At 33.1% G+C, this 21121-nt stretch overlaps 2 protein-coding genes across 3 annotated transcripts; both read left to right on the forward strand.

Moving 5' to 3' along the window:
- The first annotated feature begins 1801 nt into the window (after positions 1–1801).
- LDA (limit dextrinase) lies at positions 1802–17093 on the forward strand. Of its 2 annotated transcripts, XM_047298152.2 has the most exons (28): positions 1810–2077; positions 2185–2329; positions 2454–2506; positions 2658–2766; positions 2961–3097; positions 3208–3407; positions 3580–3729; positions 5647–5707; positions 6831–6951; positions 7369–7459; positions 7555–7648; positions 7827–7922; positions 8052–8192; positions 8580–8630; positions 8998–9068; positions 9217–9309; positions 9583–9673; positions 10165–10236; positions 11748–11804; positions 13282–13350; positions 13520–13576; positions 13664–13738; positions 14472–14560; positions 14737–14814; positions 14956–15094; positions 16095–16204; positions 16284–16383; positions 16783–17093. In XM_047298152.2, exons 1-28 carry the CDS (start codon positions 1859–1861, stop codon positions 16894–16896), a joined length of 2883 nt encoding a protein of 960 aa, XP_047154108.2. In that variant the 5' UTR covers positions 1810–1858; the 3' UTR covers positions 16897–17093. The 2 variants fall into 2 exon arrangements, 1 of the variants encoding a protein (XP_047154108.2); XR_015781607.1 differs by lacking the exon at positions 16783–17093 and having other exon boundaries at positions 1802–2077; positions 14956–15048; positions 16284–16313.
- Positions 17094–17968: 875 nt separating this feature from the next.
- On the forward strand, positions 17969–19966 carry LOC124825520 (large ribosomal subunit protein uL6m-like). Its single transcript, XM_047298153.2, has 2 exons — positions 17969–18128; positions 19346–19966. Exon 2 carries the CDS (start codon positions 19369–19371, stop codon positions 19675–19677), a length of 309 nt encoding a protein of 102 aa, XP_047154109.1. The 5' UTR covers positions 17969–18128; positions 19346–19368; the 3' UTR covers positions 19678–19966.
- Positions 19967–21121: the final 1155 nt, after the last annotated feature.

The following is a 21121-nucleotide window of genomic DNA, read 5'->3' on the forward strand; positions in this document are numbered from 1 at the left end:
TCACAGTCCATATTAACACATCCTTCAACTCACGAAAAACCTCATCAAACAACCTCCGAGTAGTGACAATATCTCCATTCCTAACAAACCCACACCTTATTTGACTCCAAGTCACTTGAGTTTTCCCTTGCATCTCCTCAAATACAAGAGAAGCAGATCTTGTGTCTCCATTTCTCAAGTACCCACTGATCATGGCCTTCCAAGTCAAGACATTTCTCTCAGGCATTATATCGAACAGTTTCCATGTATGCCTTGAGTAAAAGAGGGACCACACTGGAGTCGTATAATCCTACGTGTCGGGTTTGTTTATACGCAAGAAGGGCACATCTCAATGATCCTTACCGAATGTGGTTCCTTATTGAACAAGACCAATAAGATGGGTTGTTCTCCATGAGGCAAGGTTAAAACTCATCATGGATTCACACAATTTGGCATGTTAGCGTGTTTATGTAAAAATTTTGACAAAAAGATGGATATAAGTGTTTCAACATCTTACGGAGGACTAAATTGCAGCTGCTATGATAATTTTAAAATTAAGAGTAACTACAATTTCTAGCAGTTGAAGAGAAACTCAAGCAAAGGTGGTGCTATGGTTTAAAACATGTAATTTCAATGAAGTGTTTTTGCCCTTATGCGAGCTACTCGTGATTGGTGATGGACGAGATTGTGATGCGATTTGGGTTGCAATCGTAATTAGGGTTATGTGATTTTTAGATTTCTCTGCTTCGTGGTTCCTTCTAGTTTGTGATATTTTCCTTTCTGCATGTTTTCGGTGATGGCTGATGGAAGAGATGACAACCATGATACGAAGAAGATGATGAAGTTAATTAAGCGTCAAACAAAAAACTCCGTGTACACGTTACATGAAACGTGTTTACCATTAGCCAGCTCATTCAAAAATTTAAAGTTATTAGTTTTCAACGACTAAAAATTATAGTTTCTGAAAAAATAAAAAGGAAGCAAAGTTTGTGAAAAGGACGAAACCCAAAAACATTTTATAATTGAAAGACGAAAAACATATTTAATCGATAAATAAATTATATCGTATTAAATTATATATTATATTTTATTTAATAACGTAATAATACATATAATATAAAAATATAAATTTAAATATAATAAAATTATAATATATTAAACTATCTAATAAAATATATATAATTTTATGTGTTTATAAATATTATTATTTTTTAAAGTTAATTAAAAGTTTTATAATAGGTTAAACTTATATGACCTGACTTTAACCCATTTCAGAGAGAATTTGTAGGTTGTGATTTTTTTTTATCTTTACTTGAAGAGGCTTCTTAAGTGAAATTTTTTTCCAAAATGAGTTAGAATTGACCCACGAATCAAGCTGACACATCTATAAATAAATAATAAACGCAAACATATTATCTATTAAATTTTTTTTTAAAAACATTTTCACTTTTTCAATGAATAGATTATTTTTATTTCTTACAGAACAATATTAATACAATTTATTTAGGATCAAATTAAGAAAATATGTTGTATGATTCCTAAAAACTGAGTCATGTTATACATTTTTAAAAGTTAAAAATTCTTTAGAATAGAAATAGTAGATAATTATATTTTTTTTAAATCGATCCCGTCTTAATTGATTCTGGTTCGTCGTTCTCCCTTGTCATTGTCATGGCGATTAACAAATCATGGGGAGATATATAGAAAGTAAAAGTGAAAAGGCTAAACTTTTTGGTAAAAGATTGATGTTTAAGCTGCACTGCACACGTGCATGTATACTTTTTCTTTGTTGGACAAATGTAATCATAGACATGAAGAACAAGACAACATAAATGGAACGACTGAGGTTCACTCAACTCATCTGATCACAGGAAGAAGAATGCTTCTGTTAGCATCATCATCCCCTTCTCTTTCTCTTTCTCTTTCTCTTCCTTCAGTCTTCCACCTTCATTATCCTCTTCCTTCTTCATTCCCTTGCCCTTCTCTCCACCTTCGCTTTCCTTCCCAAGCAACCCCACTTCGCCTCCATACCCCACTTCCCCTTTCTTGCTCCCTTAATTCTTCTTCCTCCGTGGAACAATCTGCTTCACTTTCTCAGGTTTTTCTCCAGTCTTAATTGGTGCATTCACAGCTCATTTCATGTTCATGGGTGCAGCCCTTTTATTGGAATTGCTAACTGCTGTTGAAACATGTTTGATGACCCAGATGCAGAATAGCTTGTTGTACTCCAGAGCTTATTGGGTCACTGAATTTCTCATTGCTTGGAACGTGGATGTTGCAAATGAGTTTTCTTGCCAACTGATTGCCAGCAAAAATGCTTCTTTGACCATTGCGAATGACCAAATTCAAGGTTTTGATTTCTGAAGTTCCTTCTAGTTTTTCAAACCTGTGGAAGGAAAAAATGCCGTTGTCTCTTATTTACAGTTGATTGCAGTGGACGTTGACTCAATGGGCTGTTAAATGCTAATTAACAGGTGAGGATTTGAAAGTTGAGCTTCAAGAGGATAGAGCTGGCCTTCCTGCAAATGTAATCTACCCTTTTGTCCTGACATCCTTGGGATATTTCTAAATGATGAATGATGAAATGTGCTGCTGATTGTTTTATGGTTCCATTATTTTTTAAAATCACATACAGTGGAAGAAAGGATCACTTATGAGTACAAAATTTGCGCTGTTAGGTGTTGGAGAAATTTCCACATATTCGAGGTTACAAAGCTTTCAAGCTGCCATCCACTTTGGATGTTAAACCTCTTCTTAAATCCCAGTTAGCAGTTGCGATTTATGATTGTGAGTCCTCTTCTTTCTATAGTATCACATAGATCCAGAAGTATAGATACAACTTACGGAGTATCAAGTGCTTATGCTTTGCTTCTTTATTAGCAATTTCTGATCTACCCTCCATTAGATTGTAAAGTAGAAGGAAAAGTGTCTTTGCTGACTCTAGTGTCTACTAATAGTAATCCTTTCTACATCTTGCGCAGCTGATGATAAATGTAGGAATTGTACTGGTTTACAGTTACCTGGTGTTTTAGATGAGGTTTTCTCATATAATGGTCCTCTTGGTGCACTTTTCTCAGAGGAAGCTGTGTCACTTAACCTGTGGGCGCCAACTGCTCAAGTACATTTTCTTTTATTGAAAAAGATATAGGTTTTTTATGCGTTCTTCAATCGTATATGCATAGTAAGATATATATTTGCTCACAACATATATATATTTGCTAAAAACAGGCAGTACGTGCTTACATCTATAAGGACCCATCAGGAGATGATCCCATAGAAATTGTTTGCCTTGAGGAGGAAAATGGTGTTTGGAGAACTAAAGGACCAAAAAGTTGGGAGCACTGTTACTATGTTTATGAAGTATGTGTTTACCATCATAGCACTTTGCGGGTTGAAAAATGCTATGCAAATGATCCATATGCTAGAGGGTATGCTCTGTTCATGCAGTTTGCCATCATTTATCTTTTGCAAATTGTTTCTGTACTAATTCTAATATCCATGAGTAACAGTTAGTAATATCCACTCTTAGTGATTAAATATAAATTTAATTATCCATATGAATTTTATATTTAAACACACCTTTAATCTGTATTTAAGCAGAGTTTCATCGGATGGGCAGCGGACTTTTCTACTTAATCTTGACTCTGATGAGTTGAAACCCGATGGATGGGATGATCTGGCAAATGAAAAACCTACCATACATTGTTTCACTGATATAAGCATATATGAAATGCATATAAGGGATTTCAGGTAACTATTTAGTCAAATCTTTAATTTTAATTGAGGATCAGTTTTGATGTGATAATAGATCGGGAGGTATTACCTCAAGCTATGAATCAAGGTAAATAGATGGATGCAAAGGAAAAGTTCTACAAAGTTAGAAAACTTTTAAAGAAAATAGATAATAACTTTAATATAATAAACCCTTTGTTTGGGTATAAGGTTAAATAGAAATGATATGATAAGAGTTATTGCTTGGTTACATCTATAAGAGTGGGAGTGTTTAGTCTCCTTCCTTTCCAACATGCCTCCTATATAAGGAGTGTCTTAGGCCATTTTGTAGGTATTTTTTTACTTTGGAAAGAAAAGACATCTTAAGTGCTTGTAAAAACTAGAGAGTTTATTTCTTTTTGAATTCTTAGCTTCAGTGTTGGGTCTCAAGGCTGAATCGCCTTGCTTGTCTTAGGCAGTTTGTGTTGAGGAAGATTCTTTCTAATTCCTAGCTTCTTTTTAAGTCATAATCTCGGTCAGCTCCCAAGAAAGGATAACCTCATCAAAAGTTATCTTTCTTTCTACGGGATACATATAACCACCCTAGCTTTGACCATCCGTGAACCAACCAAACACCATCCAAACCATCTTGGAGCACCATCCAAATTCACCAAAAACACCTCCGCCCTACTCAATTAATTTCTGATTATAACCCCACATAGAACACTTACACTATCAAGATTCAAGCAAGATCTTGAACCCTCTTCTCGTTATAGCTTCTGCAAACCCCTACACCAAAACCCAACTAAGAAACATCCAAGAATTCATCAAGAAACTTGGTAGAACCCAAACCAAAGCATGTGCAAGCAATCCCATGCCTGAAACCATGGATTCTTCCTTTGGAGCTTGAAGGGTCCTTCCCTCAGGAGTAAGTGAAAGGTACTAAAAAAAAAACAAGAACAATACTGAAAATTCAATGTTTTATAATTGAATTCAGGTCTGTTATAAAGTGATACAAGATAATAAAAAGAAAATGGTTGAAAATACAAAAGGAAAAATATAATACTAGACAGTTAAAGAGTACCTATTCTCTCCTGAAAATCCTTCTCACCCTTTTTCCTATCTTTTCTGGCAGTTTCCCACATTATATATTCATCACCCACTATCCCTCTCTCTCATAACCAACTTAATTACTGATTATAGTCTTTCTCTCTTCTCAACTTCCTTTAGAATGTTTCTTTCTTCTAATATAATATTTTCCAAATTTGCTATCTATTTTGGCCTGAGACAGATTTATATTTTGGGTCTTATCAATAACCTTCCAAGGTTATCACTAAATGTTATCTTTTATTTTTAAAAGTTTGCAATAATGGGTGTTTTCTAGAATCCAGATGATCGAGGTGAAGCTTTGAAATATGCCTACCTTGAGCTTTCAAATTAAAATTAAAATAATGTTTTATATTTTCTTGTGTATGAAAATAGGCTTTTCACAATATCCTCTCCTAATTTGATGTGAGAATCTCTTTGAAATTTATAATTCTGCCCTCAGCATTTAGACGATAACTAATCTAGTCAAGTCCAGCATACTAAAATCGATCCTTGTGAACTTTTTGTTTGGTTCAATCGAAAATAATCAGAGGAGAAAGAGAGATGGATAAAGAGCAAAGAGTCAAGCTCTGCATGAAACTCCCTTATGCTATTTTTTTTTTCTTTTTTCTTTTTTTGTTTATCTGTCTGATACTTTTAATGATTTTAAGTTTTCTTGGTTTTTTCAGATAGCTTTAGCAGGTAGTCTGTTGCTAGTTGTCACAAAATATTAGCCTATTCCCACAATCTTTAAAATAGCTAATTATTGTGTGTAGTTTTTAGATGTATCACTTGGAAGGGCTGTTTGCTTTGAGATTTTATGTGACATTTATTTTTTTCGTCATGAGCACCTTTTCCTTGCTGCCGCAGTGCCACTGACCTCTCTGTGCAACCTGCATTTCGTGGTGGTTATCTGGCCTTTACATTGCAGGTAATTCTATTATATAACTCTTGCTATTGATGGAGTTCCATAAGAATAAGAATTTCTATATTTTAGGAATACTAATTAAAATATTGAGCAGTGCTAAACCTTTATCTTCTGATATGGTTAAACAGTTGTTGTAATGGGAAATGAAAACTTATTGAAATCATTAAAAGAGAATATTGTAAGCATAGATGTGATGTCTTAAACTTACTTTAGCAGCATGCTTGCAAAGAGAGAACCTAATGATATATTGGATTCATAAAATTTCCAGATCCAAAATTTGTCGGCTTAATTTGGGGACATTTGGATCATGCTGTGGGATAGGCTAGCCTTGTAAAATTATATTCTCTTGTTGATTTTTTTTTTCTTTCCGTCTCCTAAATTATTTGTCTACAATTATACTCTATATCAGCCTTTGATCTTTCACTTTTTAATTCTCTTCAATATTTCTTTGGTTCTGAAAAATAGTAACTTGAATACTGGGTCAACAATGACTCTAACTGATATTAGAACTGGTCCTTCTGTCTATTAATTATTATCTGCTAAAAAGCATAGAGTATGTTTGGGCCTTGTTAGCTCACCTATTAATTATAACAAAAATGAAATGACTCAATGCTGATATTTCATATAAGCCTACAGTTATTGGGTCACCTCCTTTGGGTCTTGCAACTTGTCAGAATACGTCTTCTATTTTAGACATATGTTATAACTGTAGTTATACTTGTGTTTCATTTCTCATCTTCTTTCCTTTTCACTGTAGTTAACGTGGAAAGTTGCTCTAAATAGTTTATATCAACCGCTGCAATTAATGTGTTCGGTTTTTCTATTTAGTAAATAAAAATCAAAGCGCTGACAGTGTTACTGTCAAGGTTCCTCTCCATGCCCTCAATTAAGCTATTTCTCTTGCTCAAGTTCTATCAACTCTCCAATACTCTTTCTTAAACTCCATGTAAATACCATTCTCAAAAGGATGGTGATTCAATATAGATTATGTGACTTAGGAACTCCATGAAGAAATTAATGAAACTGAACAATATATTGAAAACATGATTGATTTGTGACTGAAATAATCGGTGCATTAGTAACTGCTGTGATGGAATTTGAAGTAACTGGGAACATACGTTTGAAGGATTCTGCAGGTGTACTTCATCTGAAGAGATTATCAAGTGCTGGTATCACTCATGTCCATCTATTGCCAACATTTCAATTTGCTGGTGTTGATGATCAAAAGGAGAACTGGAGATTTGTAGGTAAAATTTGAATGGGTTAAATTTTGGTTCGTTCATCTTCACACAGTTTTCTTTTTCTTATAAATTTTGGTGGTAATATAATGAAAAAATATGAAAATAAATCTCATGATATTTACTATCAGAGATTAGGCTATGTTTTCCACCCTCTAGGTTTCCTTTTGTGAGGGCTACTTCGTCTTTAAATTACTACCCTATCATGTCACATTTTTTTTGTCCATCTTTGCTAATGATACTCATATCCTTGTTGTTATGTGAAATGCTAGTCTTTCTTCTGCCTTGTATATTCTCCTATAGTAACCATGTTTGTTATATATTTTGTTTGAAGCTTATAAATAAGATATGTGGTAAAATATGAACTCATAATTATATTGTTTTTGAATTATCTTATGTGTTTATCTAACACTAGCACTCTGATAGATACCTCAATACTGGAAAGTTTCCCACCTGATTCCGATCAGCAACAAGCTCTCATCACAGCTATCCAAAATTTTGATGGGTACAACTGGGGGTAGGGTCCTAATGCGACATTTTCATGTCAAGTTTGCTTATTTATATAATATACATTTTTTGGTAATGTGCTCATTTATAGTTTGTCTTCAAAAGGTACAACCCTGTTCTTTGGGGGGTTCCTAAAGGCAGTTATTCAAGTAATCCAAATGGTCCATACCGTACAATTGAGTTCCGAAAGATGGTTAAGGTTTGAATTCATTGTTTTCTCACTGTATGTATTCATAGATCCAATTTTCTATTCAGTTTTTTTTTTCTTTTTGTTATGATTTTCTATTTAATTTGTCAATGTAGATCAGTAATACTATTGTCTATAGTCATTTAAATAATTTTTTTGTTCTGTCTCTTAGAATTTCTATGCTTTGCAGGCTCTTAACCATATGGGCCTCCGGGTTGTATTGGATGTTGTCTACAATCATTTGCAAGGAAGTGGGCCTTTTGACGAACATTCTGTCCTTGATAAGGTCATGAGTGATAATGAAGTTTTTTTTGTTGACCTGTAATTGTTGAGATATGGATAGCTATTTGAGTATTTCTTCACTATTTTTGGTAAGCCAATATACTTTTGTGGTGTGACACAAGGTATCTTATAGATTGTTCCAGGTTACTATTTAAGAAGGAATAGGGATGGATTCATTGAGAACAGTACTTGTATAAATAACACTGCTAGTGAGCACTTTATGGTTGAGCGTTTGATTCTTGACGATCTTGTACACTGGGCACTCAATTACAAGGTGATTGTTTATATCATTCAGTGGTGTTCACTTCGACCTCTTAGATTTTTATTCTTTTGAAACTTTTTCTGCTTATTGGATGTACTCTGAGTTCCGTGTAGTACTTCACTGTTCTGAAATATTTGATTTTATGTAGAAACTACAGTTTTTCATAGTAGGAAAAATTTGTTCTCATGGCTTCTTTAAGAGGGAGTTGCCAGTATGATTTGTCGAGTTTAACAAGCCCCCATCATTTGTAGTTTTATTGTTCGTTTTAAAGGCTATCCTGAACCTAAGGATTTTTCATGTCCTCCTCCTCTTCCATAATTGTAGTTTTCTAACAAAAGGATAAATGTTTAATGAGTAGATTACGTATATTAGACCCTAAGATGCTTTTCCTTTTTTCAGATTGATGGGTTCAGATTTGACCTCATGGGCCACATAATGAAGAGAACGATGGTATGTATTGTAACAATTTGGCATCTTACAATTTGACTTAATATGAAAACATGTTATCAAATGAGTGCAAGGTATATTTAGAATAAATAAGCTATTGAATCTCTTTGTAATGTGGTTTCACTTTGTTGATCATGGAAAACCGTAAAGTTGCTTGGTATGTGTAGCTTGTGATTTAGATATAATTTCAGAAAATATGCTGCATAAGAGTTGAATACTAAATTATAGGGATGACAAACAGAATATGAAATAATGTCTAGTTATCATGATTTTGGATTATGTGTATCTGGGTAAAAAGCTAATAAAAGATGAATCTATCGTCATATCACAAATAAACAATTGAAGTATTGTTTTCGTGATATGAATACAGGTGCAAGCAAAAACTGCTCTCCATTGTTTAACAACAGAAAAGGATGGAGTAGATGGTTCAAGTATCTACATGTACTTGTTCCCCAATGCTGGGTTTTATGAATTACATTTGTTAATGAATTTCTTTATGTTCATTCCTCGGCTTTCACTCATTTGCATGTTCACATGTTGTATTTTAGCCTCCTTTCTTTAACATTCTTTTCATTTTAATTGAAAAAAGATATGGCGAGGGATGGGACTTTGGTGAAGTTGCCAAAAATGGACGTGGGATTAATGCTTCTCAGTTCAATCTCCCAGGAACACAAATTGGGAGGTAAGACTTGTCTATTTTCACCATGTGTTTGTTGGTGTTGCTTAGTAGTCTTTCCATTTTTTTTATAATGCTGAAGATAGAACTTCTGAATTGGATTGCTTTTTTGGGTGCAAAACTAAGTTAATCTAAAATGCAATTATTCATTTAAATTCACATGATATGGTTATCGTATGTTAATTTTAAGAATTAGTCTCACAGTGTAAAACTTTAATATTCAGAATTGTCTGTATAATGCATTTTATTTTATTAGTTGTGTTGGAATGCAATATACAGCTTTAATGATCGAATACGCGATGCCATACTTGGTGGGTCTCCATTTGGCGACCCTCTTCAACAGGGTTTTGTGACTGGACTACTCTTGCAGGTATTGGCATTCCTTCTTTGATCACTTATTTCTTACTGTATAGGCATACCTTTGACCTTCAAACCTTAGATTTGTATGGTAATATCTGTCTTCCTTTGTTTTTTCTTTTATAATTTTTCTGGTATTGATTAGGCTCATTGGGTAGAATTTAGGAGCGGTAATGTATTATTACAATATGGGATAGAAAATAACTTGCATTGTTTTTTGGTAGAATTAGGAACTTCCTTGATGACAGTTAATCATGGAAAAATAACTGCTGACAGTTATCTCTTCAGGTTATTTGACAGTAGGGTGTGTAATTGTAATTAGGGAGCAGGTGTTGTGCTTGCAGTTTGTGGACAGAGGGTACTCTCTATAGGAGAGACTTCATGGGATAGAAGCACATTGCTGTGTTGCATGTGATTTCTGTGTTTAGCGTTATATTTGACTGATCTACCTATTGGTGTTTTATCATATTCCTATGAGTGTTGGAATTCATCCTGTTTATGCAGCCTAATGACCATGACCATGGAACAGAAGAAAATGCGAAATCCATGCTTGCTGCATCAATGGATCACATCCAGGTCTGCATCAGTGGCTTTATGGACTTTTGTCTTTTTCTGGATTTCTTATTTTTAAGTTAAAAATTTTGGGTACGTGAATTGTAAATATTATGGTGCCTGCTGACAAATTTGATAGGGATTTCCATGATTGCACTTCATGTAAATTTTTTTGTTTCAATTTTGGTAAACATATATCCTTATTATTTTTTTGTTTTATCTTTTGAATGGTTTTGCCGTTTTAAGTCAATAACTGCCATTATGAACAAGAGAGATACTTAGGAAATGTTTTGAACATAGAAGGCTGATGTTTGTAATGAATAATTTGTAAACAGAATATATCTTCTGCGGCTGTTAAGTAATTCTGGTTTGGTTAAACAGATTCTGTTGTAAACCAGAATTATAAACAGGGTTGATTGTTCTTTGTGAAGAAATAATAAGTAGTGTTGAGTTTTGTGTATCCTCTACAATCTCTTACGACTTGAGTGAGTGATCCAGATATAATATTTGTGAGTGAAAGAGTTCAGTGCAGGTAGTGGCTAGAACAGTAAAGGAAAAGTGGAAGAACTGTGCAGGGCTGAAGTGGTGGTTAGTGCTAAGAGAGAAGATATTTGGTGAGAGTGATAAAGAATAGAAAAGTTTCTCACAATGTTCTACATTGAAAGGCGGTGTTCTGAAAATGACACTGACGCAGCTGCTACATGCCTTCAATACGTGTTGGATATTCTTCTGTAGTGTCTGAACTCTTTTTTATTTTTTATTTGTAGTTCTAACTCAGTCAACAGCATGGAGCCAACACCTATTCTTGGCTAGACAACGATCTATAAAAATAATTAAAAAGATCAGTTTTTATTAAATAATAAAAAAATCCTTACAAAATCAACCTATAAAAGGAGAATTACCATTTGTTTACAATTTGGTCATATCCTTAATCGAAACAAGATATCCAACAATCTTTTCCTCACATTGAGTATTAGACATCTTAAACATATAATTTGCAAGAATGAATATTTGTGGGTGATCTAATAATGGTATGATAGATTCAACAACAATCGTCATGATAAATCTAACTTAAACTGACTTGTAAGATAAGGTTTACACTCACTTATATACTATAAATTAGTCTTGTCTCTAGTCAATGTGTGACTTCCAACAGAATGTTATGAACATAGGTGAAGTTTCTTTCTCATTTTTGTAACTTCAAAAGAATTAGAACTTATCTATTATTTTACATGCCAGTAAATTCAACTGGAAGATGGTTTATTTGTAATAGCAGCCACAAGGTTTGGTTTTATCATATGAACAAGTTGCATGCGTTCTTGATGGAAACAAGACTCTTGAGCTTGTATAATTAATAATTTACTAACTTTCTCTTTGTTAATGCAATACAGAAAATAGACACCCAGATAAGGCATTATTGTTTAAAGGAGCACCAATGTTCTATGCTTCTATTATATTCTGTTTTCATATTGAGATACACATACCCACACACGTATATAGCTTATAAGTCATTGATGTTCTTTTGTGTTTTCCAGATTGGAATGGCTGCCAACTTGCAGGATTTTGTGCTAACCAATTGTAAAGGTGAAGAGGTATTCAGATGGATCAATTTTCTGACTAATGAAGTTAAAATTGTTCTTTCTGAATGTTGTTTGTGCAAATATCACTGTGGCTCTATTTCTTTTATTTGGAATTGGATATTGCACAAGGAATTGTGAGATAATATTGAAATTCTCATTTAATTATTTCCTTGTTCTTTGGATGTATGATTTATGTTTTCTTTTCTAGAAAAAAATGTCAGGATGGGAAAATTAGATATATAAATCATTTAATATTTTTTATTCCGAGGTGAAAGAGTGATTTTTGTGAAATTAGCTTGATAGTTGTTAAATTTGTGGTTGTGGTGATATTGGTAGTGATAGACAATGCAAAGTGGCAGTAGTTGGTTGCCCTAATGGTAATATCAATGATGATGGACATTGAATAGCAGCAGCAACAATGGTGGTGATAATATTGTGGAGTGTGACAATAATGATATGTGTAGTGAAGGAAGTATTGGTGGTTAAGGTTAGCAACCAGAGGCCAGCTGGGATAATGATGATAGAGAATCTTGAAATGGTTCTTGTAGTATCAGACTGAGGTGTTTGGAGTTGTTGCCTCCCTTGCATTGCATGTGGGTTGAAGAGTCTACTTATTCTTGCTTCATGGGTTCTATTTTGATTCTAGCAAGGACGGGCAACTTGGGCAACTTTTATGAGCATGTTTTTTAATTTAGATAAAATTTTAAAGTATAAGCTTAAAGAATATATGGTTATGGAAATAGGTAAATTGTAAGGGAAATGTTATAATTTAGTCAAAATCAGTCCAAGAAAAAATAAGTAGCTCAAGTTTAGGTGAGAAAAAAAGGCAAATTGTTTTTAGAAAAGTAAAAGAATTAATTTGAGAGTATAAATGGAAATTTTAAGAAAAAAGAAAAATTCCTAAGTGTTGGAAGTCCCACATCGACTAGAGATAAGGCCAATTCATAGTTTATAAGTGAGTGCAATCCTCACCTTATAAGCTGATTTTGTGGGGTTGAGTTAGACTTAAAGTCCACTCCTAATATGGTATCAAAGCCATGATTAGAGCCTTTCCTAGTGAGTTTTAAGTGGGCATTCTATTCTCATTTTTGAAGGGGTGTTGGAAGTCCCACATCGACTAGAGATAAGGCCAATTCATAGTTTATAAGTGAGTGCAAACCTTACCCTACAAGCCGGGTTTGTGGGGTTGAGTTAGGCTTAAAGTCCACTTTTAATACTAAGTAATCTTTTGGGTAAAAAAAAGCAATTTGATGTAGAAAAAGCAATATAGCACAAAATGAAATTAATTTGTGAATAATTATGTCTTTAGGACAAAAATGGTATGATACGAGTCATCAAATTGGTAGACTCTTTTTATTATGAGTGGATTGTTCAATGTTTCTACACTGAATGCTGACCATGCTAGTATAATTAAAAGATATTTTACCTGTTGTGAGATAATTCTTTGCACAAGAAATATTGTCTGATAACTTCATTTTGATGGTGTCAGGTAAAAGGGTCAGAAATATTAACATATGGTGGGACACCTGTTGCATATGCCTCATGCCCCACAGAGACTGTAAGATTATTCTCTTGTATATCCCTCAGCTGTCCTTCTCTTAAATCTAAAACATGTTCTGTATTTTTGAGAAATGTCGTGAAATTAAATTTAGTAATTAACATCACTATCAACTATGTAAAGGGAATGGCAGACTTTTTTTTTAATGAGATTGACATCTGTTTTGCAGATCAATTATGTTTCTGCTCATGACAATGAAACCCTATTTGACATTGTGAGCTTAAAGGTATCCTAAATATTCTCAAAATTCTCTGTTGCTCTTGCAATTTTTTTTTTTCACGGTTTCTGATACAAATCTGCTCCTTACTTTCAGACCCCAATGGACATCACTGTAACTGAGAGATGTAGGATAAACCATTTGGCAACCAGTATTGTAGCATTATCACAGGTTAAAGAAATTAAATGGTTTTTTATTCACTAATAAAAACTCGAGATTTATTTATCTCTATTATTTTTTGTTGATGCATTTATATTCTTATCTTGGTGTATTTATTAGGTGCACGAGCACCAAAAACGATAGGATAGAGTTGAACATATATAAAGGCACCAAGGTTAGAGGAAAAGATTTAGATTGGTGCTAACTTTGTTTGAGAAGAAGAGGTCACATAAACTAACTACATAAATCATTTTCATCTGACGAGTTAATGTCTCGGTAAACAAGTGCCTCTGTGATGCCATGGCAATTTTAACAAGAAACTGTCACACTTATATTTTAGTGATTTTCTTTGCCCTCGTAATTGAAACTGAAATTTTATCTCCTCAGAACAAGACTTATATGTTGGGTACAAACAAAGTCTCACATCAGATAAAATAAGAGATGGACATGGGTTTATATACACATAAGATACCTCCATTGGTGAGAAGCCTTTCTGAGTGGTACAAAAAGAAAATCTTATATGTAGTGATGTTCTTTCTATGAAATGTTAACTCAAACTTTCTTATATGCAGCAATGTTTGTACTTTTGGTTTTATTCAATGTTAAACTATATATTTGAGCCAGTGAGTTTCGATAAGTTGGACCTTGTGGTTTCCTATATTTTATTAGACAAACTGATTGCTTAGATTATAACCTACAATTTCTTTTTGAGTCTATTCTAGTGCTAACGAATTTGTGTTCTTAGGGTATACCATTTTTTCATTGTGGAGATGAGATTCTCCGCTCAAAATCACTGGACCGAGATTCATACAATTCTGGTGACTGGTTCAACAGGTATTTTCTGCATATAATAACGTTTGCTTCTCTTTGGCTTGGCCATGCGAAATAAATATATCATCTACTTCATTATGATGCTCTAAAAGTTACATTCATTCTTGAATCAATCCAATTATTTTCCACTGTTTAATGAAATTTACAATACGATTCCTTTTATGCACTCTTGATTTCAGACTTGACTTTACATACAATAGTAATAATTGGGGTGTTGGACTTCCTCCTCAAGAGAAAAATGAAAAGAACTGGCCACTGTAAGCATCTGAATACTTTATCATTACCATTTATAAAATATGCTACACTGGATCACCAACTTACCTGGCAGTGTATGTTATAATTGTGACCTTTGGGTTATTGAATTTGTGATGTACGGTAATCCTATTGTTAATTTTCAGAATCAAACCAAGACTAGCAAACCCATCCTTCAAGCCTCAGAAGATTGACATTCTTGCTACCATGGACAATTTCTTGAACCTGCTACGTATAAGGTACTCTTCACCACTTTTCCGCTTGAAGACAGCAAATGCTATCCAGGTCAGCCGTTTTAAATTTCTTCATTTTATGAAATTATTTCTTCTTTTAGTGCCTTGATATAAAGCTCATTGCCAGTGACTAATTATTTTAATTAACTATATTTTCATATGACTCAGACATCAGTATTTCATTCTGTTTCTGTTTTCTGATTCATTTTTACATCAGATTTGTTGTTGAAACAAGGTTTCAAATTTCATGTTATTTTACTCCCAATTCAGTTTCCATCTTAAGCTGTGAAAACTCTCTAGCTAGCCCCTTCTTGCTCAAAGAAGCCGAGGGCAGGATATATTGAATTGGAATTCCTTATTTAAAATCTAGTTCTGGCCAAGCTTTTTTTTTTATATATATATATATTTGCTTTAACTAGATGTAGCGTCTAAATTTATTATATTTTTCATAAATTTCTGTTAAATAGGTGATGTGGGTTTAATACGTTGGTGTTGATTGTACCAGATCTTTGTTGTTGGTATTGCACCTCGCAGTATTTGACCATTATTTTCAGCTCAGACCTGTGACTATTTCCACCTTGAATAAAACTTTTTTCTTCTAAAAATGAACACATTTTGCCTCGTACAATTTCAAATATTCACATATTCTCAAAGTGATGCACGATTACTTTGGTTATTTAACATGCCTAAAATTGTTCAAACTCTTGGATGGTACGATTATAAGCTTCTGTTTCCTTCCATAACTACTCATTTACTTTGACAAAGATGATAGGTAAAAGAATATTCTACACAATTTTATCGTATATTTTCTATAATCATTAGTATTGGCCTCACCATCATCATTAATCTTACTAGTATCAGGCTTTCACATCTTGATATTTTAAAACCTTACACATCTTTTGTCTCTCATGGATGAGTTGAGCCTGTGATTCCTATTATTTGGATCATTATCTGTACGTTCCCTCAGTTTGCTTGTATCTGACAAGAGATAACTCATGGATAAAGCATGTAATGATGGTACACAAGTAAGCTTTTATCTGTCATATCTGCAGCAACGAGTAAGCTTTCACAATACAGGACCTTCATGGGTTTGTGGAGTCATAGTAATGAGCATTGAAGATGGTCATGATGGCTTTCCTGGGTTGTCTCAGCTGGATCCCATGTACGTTAAGAAGGCTTTTGTAATTTTTTCGTTTGAAGACTTAACATCCATTCATTTTTTTGAGAAATGGTGTTGGCAGATACTCCTTCATTGTGGTTGTCATGAACGCAAGTCCAAAAGAAGCATCATTTGTTTGCCCTGCCCTGCAATCGAGAAGCCTCCAGTTGCATCCCATACAGGTACTAAAACTTAAGAATTTAAATGATGAAAAATTGATCCTTTACAGAGTAATGTTTTGGAAAAATACTGTTTTGATGTAAGTGTCAAATTAGGTGAATTATTCTACTTCAATGTTAGAGAAATTTTGCACAGACTTTCAGTTTTTATGCAAGTTTCAAGTGGCCTTTCTTTATGTTCATAATCTAGTTTGATTTCACCTTAAGTACGTTGCACCATAAGGTTGTAGGATTTACAAGTAAGCATTGTTATAACCGTTGTAACATAGTAATTTTTACTCTGGACTCAACAATCAACAGAACACTATAATTCAGACACTGCTGTATATTGATTCATGTTTGTTTGATTCATTTATAATTTAAGCAATGTTGGTGAATTCCCTTTTGTGCATTGTGTTACAGGTATCATCATCATCCGATGAAGTAGTTAAGAGCTCAAGATACGAGGCATCTTCTGGGTGTTTCGTTGTGCCTCAAAGGACAACAGCTGTGTTTGTGGAGCCAAGGAAAACATGAGTCACTGCTTCAGCCAAGCATGTAAAAGTTGCTTTGGGATGCTTCTTTTCTGACCTTCACTTGGATTTAAAGCTTTCGCATCACTTTTCCTTTTCTTCCTTTTTAAAGACATGTTTGGTATATATTTCTGTTCTTGTTTTTCTTTGTCTTCAATAATATTAATAATAATTATAAAATATGTTTTATTTTTTAAGAAATCAAGCGCTTAAAATAAAATCACCACTGAAAAAGATATTAATAAAGAATTGTTTAGAATTTAACTTTATATATTTTAATTTATTTAGACTTACGAGATTGAAATTACTCTTACAAAAATCAATTGTTTAAAATTTATGTTTTTTGTGCAACTTATTTAAATTTTTTTAGAAAAATCAAATTTACTTGCATTAATATTTTAGTTTGTAATTTTATTTGAATTGTATTTTAATGATAATTTTTTTATTTAAGTTTATACATCAAATATTTATTTATATATAATTTTATTTAACATTAAAAAATATACATATACATTAGCAAAAGTATAAAAAACACTGGATACCAACTAGTAATAAGACGAGTAACTGCATATATTTTTTTAGACTGAACAGGTAGCAAGTAAATATTATTATTATACCCAAACCAATCTCTTATAATTCTAATAAATATCTTCACTTTGTTCTTTTAATTTATAAAAAATTACTTTTAAATTGTGTAATCTAAAAACCATCTTTTATATGAAAAAAATAAATCAGATCGCATAATTTAGAATTATTTTTGCAACGTGGAAACTTATTTTACTTCCAAATTTTGCAATCTGAAAGATTTTTTTATTTTACTTCATATTGTGTGATTTAAAAGTTATTTTTTTGAATAAAAGAAAATTGGATTCCTGAATTTGAAATCCATTTTTTTCATAGAAGACACAATTCAAAAGTGTCTTTTAGATATATGAAAGTCATATTTTTACAAAAAGAAAAATATGGATTATCATGATATATTTACTTCTTTTAAGTGAAAAAAGCGCGAGAAGTAGTAAATGGACAAAGCCCATGGAATTTTAATAAGAAACCATGGGGTGCAGAAAGAAAACTCCACGTGGATCCTCTTTTTCTGTTTTTTGGAAATGGAAGCCCAATTATTTTATGTGTTTCAAGGGAGGGGAGCGTCGCCTGCGTAGTGTTGTGTCCGGTTGGGTGCGAATCGTGGGCTGCATCTCTTGTTCTCATCGGAGCTTTCTCTGTGTCTTATAGGAGGTAACTTTCTGTTTGGTTATTTAATTTCAACTGAACCAACCCTAGGATCTCTCCAGCTCATAAATATCTTCCGATTTGTGTTCAATTTATTAGTTTCTCCTCTATATTGTTAATCTGTTAGAAACTCAATCATATTTGAAGGAATTATTGATGCATTTCACTTAAAGAACTATGGAATTATCAGGCACCAGGTTTAAAAATCTTACCTATAGAGGGTCACTATTTGTGGAAAAGGCAACTATGTAAAAAAGCTCATGTTTATGTTACTTACTCTTAGTCCTACAACTAAATTGGTTTAAAGAAAATGTTTCCTTGACCAATATGCTTTACCCTAATGGCATTCACACGGTGTACAGTGTTAAAAATAAAACCCAGCACAGAAACTAGAAGGTGAAGAAGAACTTTGTAATTTGAGGGTGTTGGACTGCCAAAGAATATGAAACTTTGGGATAATTCCAAATATGAAACTCATGTTAAAAATATTTACCATCAGGGAAAAGTAATCAATTGGAGTGGTTATTTTGCATAATATATAATGGCATAAAGGAATAGAAAGAAGAACATTAGAGCAAAATCACTAATAGCATCAAGCAGCTAAATTTTGAAGAAGGATCACAAAAGAGCGGCTGTGATTTAATTTGAATTAGACAACTACAGGCCTTTTTAGTTTTAATCTTTTCAATCAAAGAGGGCCTTGCTGTTTACTACGTAGTTTGTAGATAAAACTTAAAATACAAAGTCAATAGATCCTAGAAATAGGATAAATATTAGGTTGGAAACTAAGCTGAAAAAAAGTATATATAAAATATAAAACTTCCCAGAGAGCGTACACTAGCATGAATTTTGACATACCTAGTTGCCCCAACCCTCAAGAACAGGGAAAGCCTTTGCCACTGGAACTCCTTCCTTCAATCTAGAAGCACCTTAACAGGAGGAAAATGAGTTTAGGAAAAGCAATGAATAATGTCTAGGATATATTACGAAGTAACTATATTTAGTACACAATTGTAATGGTCATTAGAATGACAAAGAGGCTACTTAGAAGTTCACATAATTGCATATGCAAATCTATGATGATTGATTCAACGAGACATAAAAAGACATCATGTTTCTAAAAATATCATTCCAGAATTATCATTCTGAAACATCTTGTTCCTGAATACGTAACATTCTTCTTCAAAACAAATGCAACAATTTTCGTTCCCTGGAAATTTTAGGCAGCTTATTTGCTCTGGAATTGATGGAGGCCAAATTTTTTCGCTTTCTCAAGATTGTGGGTGTTGGATACAAAGCCAGAGCTGAAGCTGCAGGACGTCTATTGTATCTCAAATTGGGGTACAGCCATGAGGTGGAATTAGCTGTCCCTCCTGCTGTCCGAGTTTTCTGCTTCAAAAACAATGTAATTTGCTGTACAGGGATTGACAAACAAAGAGTGCACCAGTTTGCAGCCACTGTTCGGACCTGTAAGCCTCCTGAAGTTTACAAAGGCAAGGGCATAATGTATGTTGATGAAGTTATCAAGAAAAAACAAGGAAAGAAGTCTAAATAGTCATATAATCTTAGGTGATTTTGTGAAGTCTACACCGAGATGTACATTGGTGGCTACACTCTGTCTGCACAAATCACAATGATTAACTCTAGCCTTCAAACAATTTTAGTGTTGGAACCCTTGAACATAGCATTATGATAATCATTTATTTGCTTTGAAATAACAATAATTTCTTGCTTCAGTATGATCGATATGTACCTTTAGAGTTTATTTTGCTTTGCTGAGATATTTTGTCGAAGAATATAATATTATATTGAAAGGCTTTCCTTCTGAAGGTTAAAAATGATTATAGGATGGCTTGTCTTAAATTTAACCTCACTTCTTTCCCATGTTCCTCTCCACAAAGTTTTACCCATGATTTATAACAAACTAACTAACTTAAATTTTATTTTAGCTCTGTGAGCATTGTAACTGCTTATTTTGATGTTAACAACGTGGTTACATTGCCTACATTATGCTTCAGACTTTTAATGTAAAGAAGCTTGTTGTGCTGGACGACACTTGTTTAGTAATGTGTTGGGTTTTCTTAGTTTAGATGGTGTCTTTTTGAGTGATCCAGAAGTTACTAAAGAATCTTTCTCGTGGATGTGAGTTCCTGAAGCACAAAAATAATACTGCAATAATAAAAAATTTGACAGACAGCTACATTAAATAGCGTAGAATACTTCTCAATGTTTCAGAAGCAAGAGCTTTGAAGGTGGTTCTTAGTTTTCTCTTAGTTGTTATTTATCTATCCTCTGATATGGTTCTATTTCTTTATTAAGATTCCTCATCTCAATGATTTGCCTCAGCGTTGAAGATTGTGTATAAGTACTGAGTAGTGGGAATATAGAAGTAGAAGAAGATCTAAACCAAACGTAGTTGAGGAATCCATAATCAAAAGGGAATAATTTCTTCCTTAGAAGAACAATTTCTTGCTATTGGTTTTTCTTTTGCGTGCTACACACAACTAACCGCCAAAAGCAATTCTTCGTGTCAATAATTGGGCATTCTAAATGAATCATTGCAATGATTAGCTCGACATTAAGAATTAGTCAAAATAATTTCTTGTCTTTTTACCTAAACCATTTCAATTTTTTCATGTTCAGCTTCACTTAACACGTCCAACCCCAATTTTGATTTGTTAACTATGAAGATATCGGTGGTATTTTAATTTATTGCAGTAATTAAGTTTTTATAAAACAATTATGTTTTAAAAATTTAAGCTCTAGAATGATTCCTCCCTCTTATACCCAATTCATTTTAATCAGATTGAACTGATGAAATATATAATAAAAAAAAAGTTATGAACCTAATCCAAATTGAATAAAAAAATATTGATTTAAATGAAAATTTAACTGAACTCAACTCAACTTTATTCACCACCCAAAAAAAAGTGATTAAATGAAAATTCTAAAATGGATAAACAAGGTTGAATTTAATAGTTATTACATTTTTTTTTAAA

The sequence above is a fragment of the Vigna umbellata genome, chromosome 8 (assembly GCF_029865625.1).
Source record: "Vigna umbellata cultivar VRB3 chromosome 8, Vumbellata_1.0, whole genome shotgun sequence".
Lineage (NCBI taxonomy): Eukaryota > Viridiplantae > Streptophyta > Magnoliopsida > Fabales > Fabaceae > Vigna > Vigna umbellata.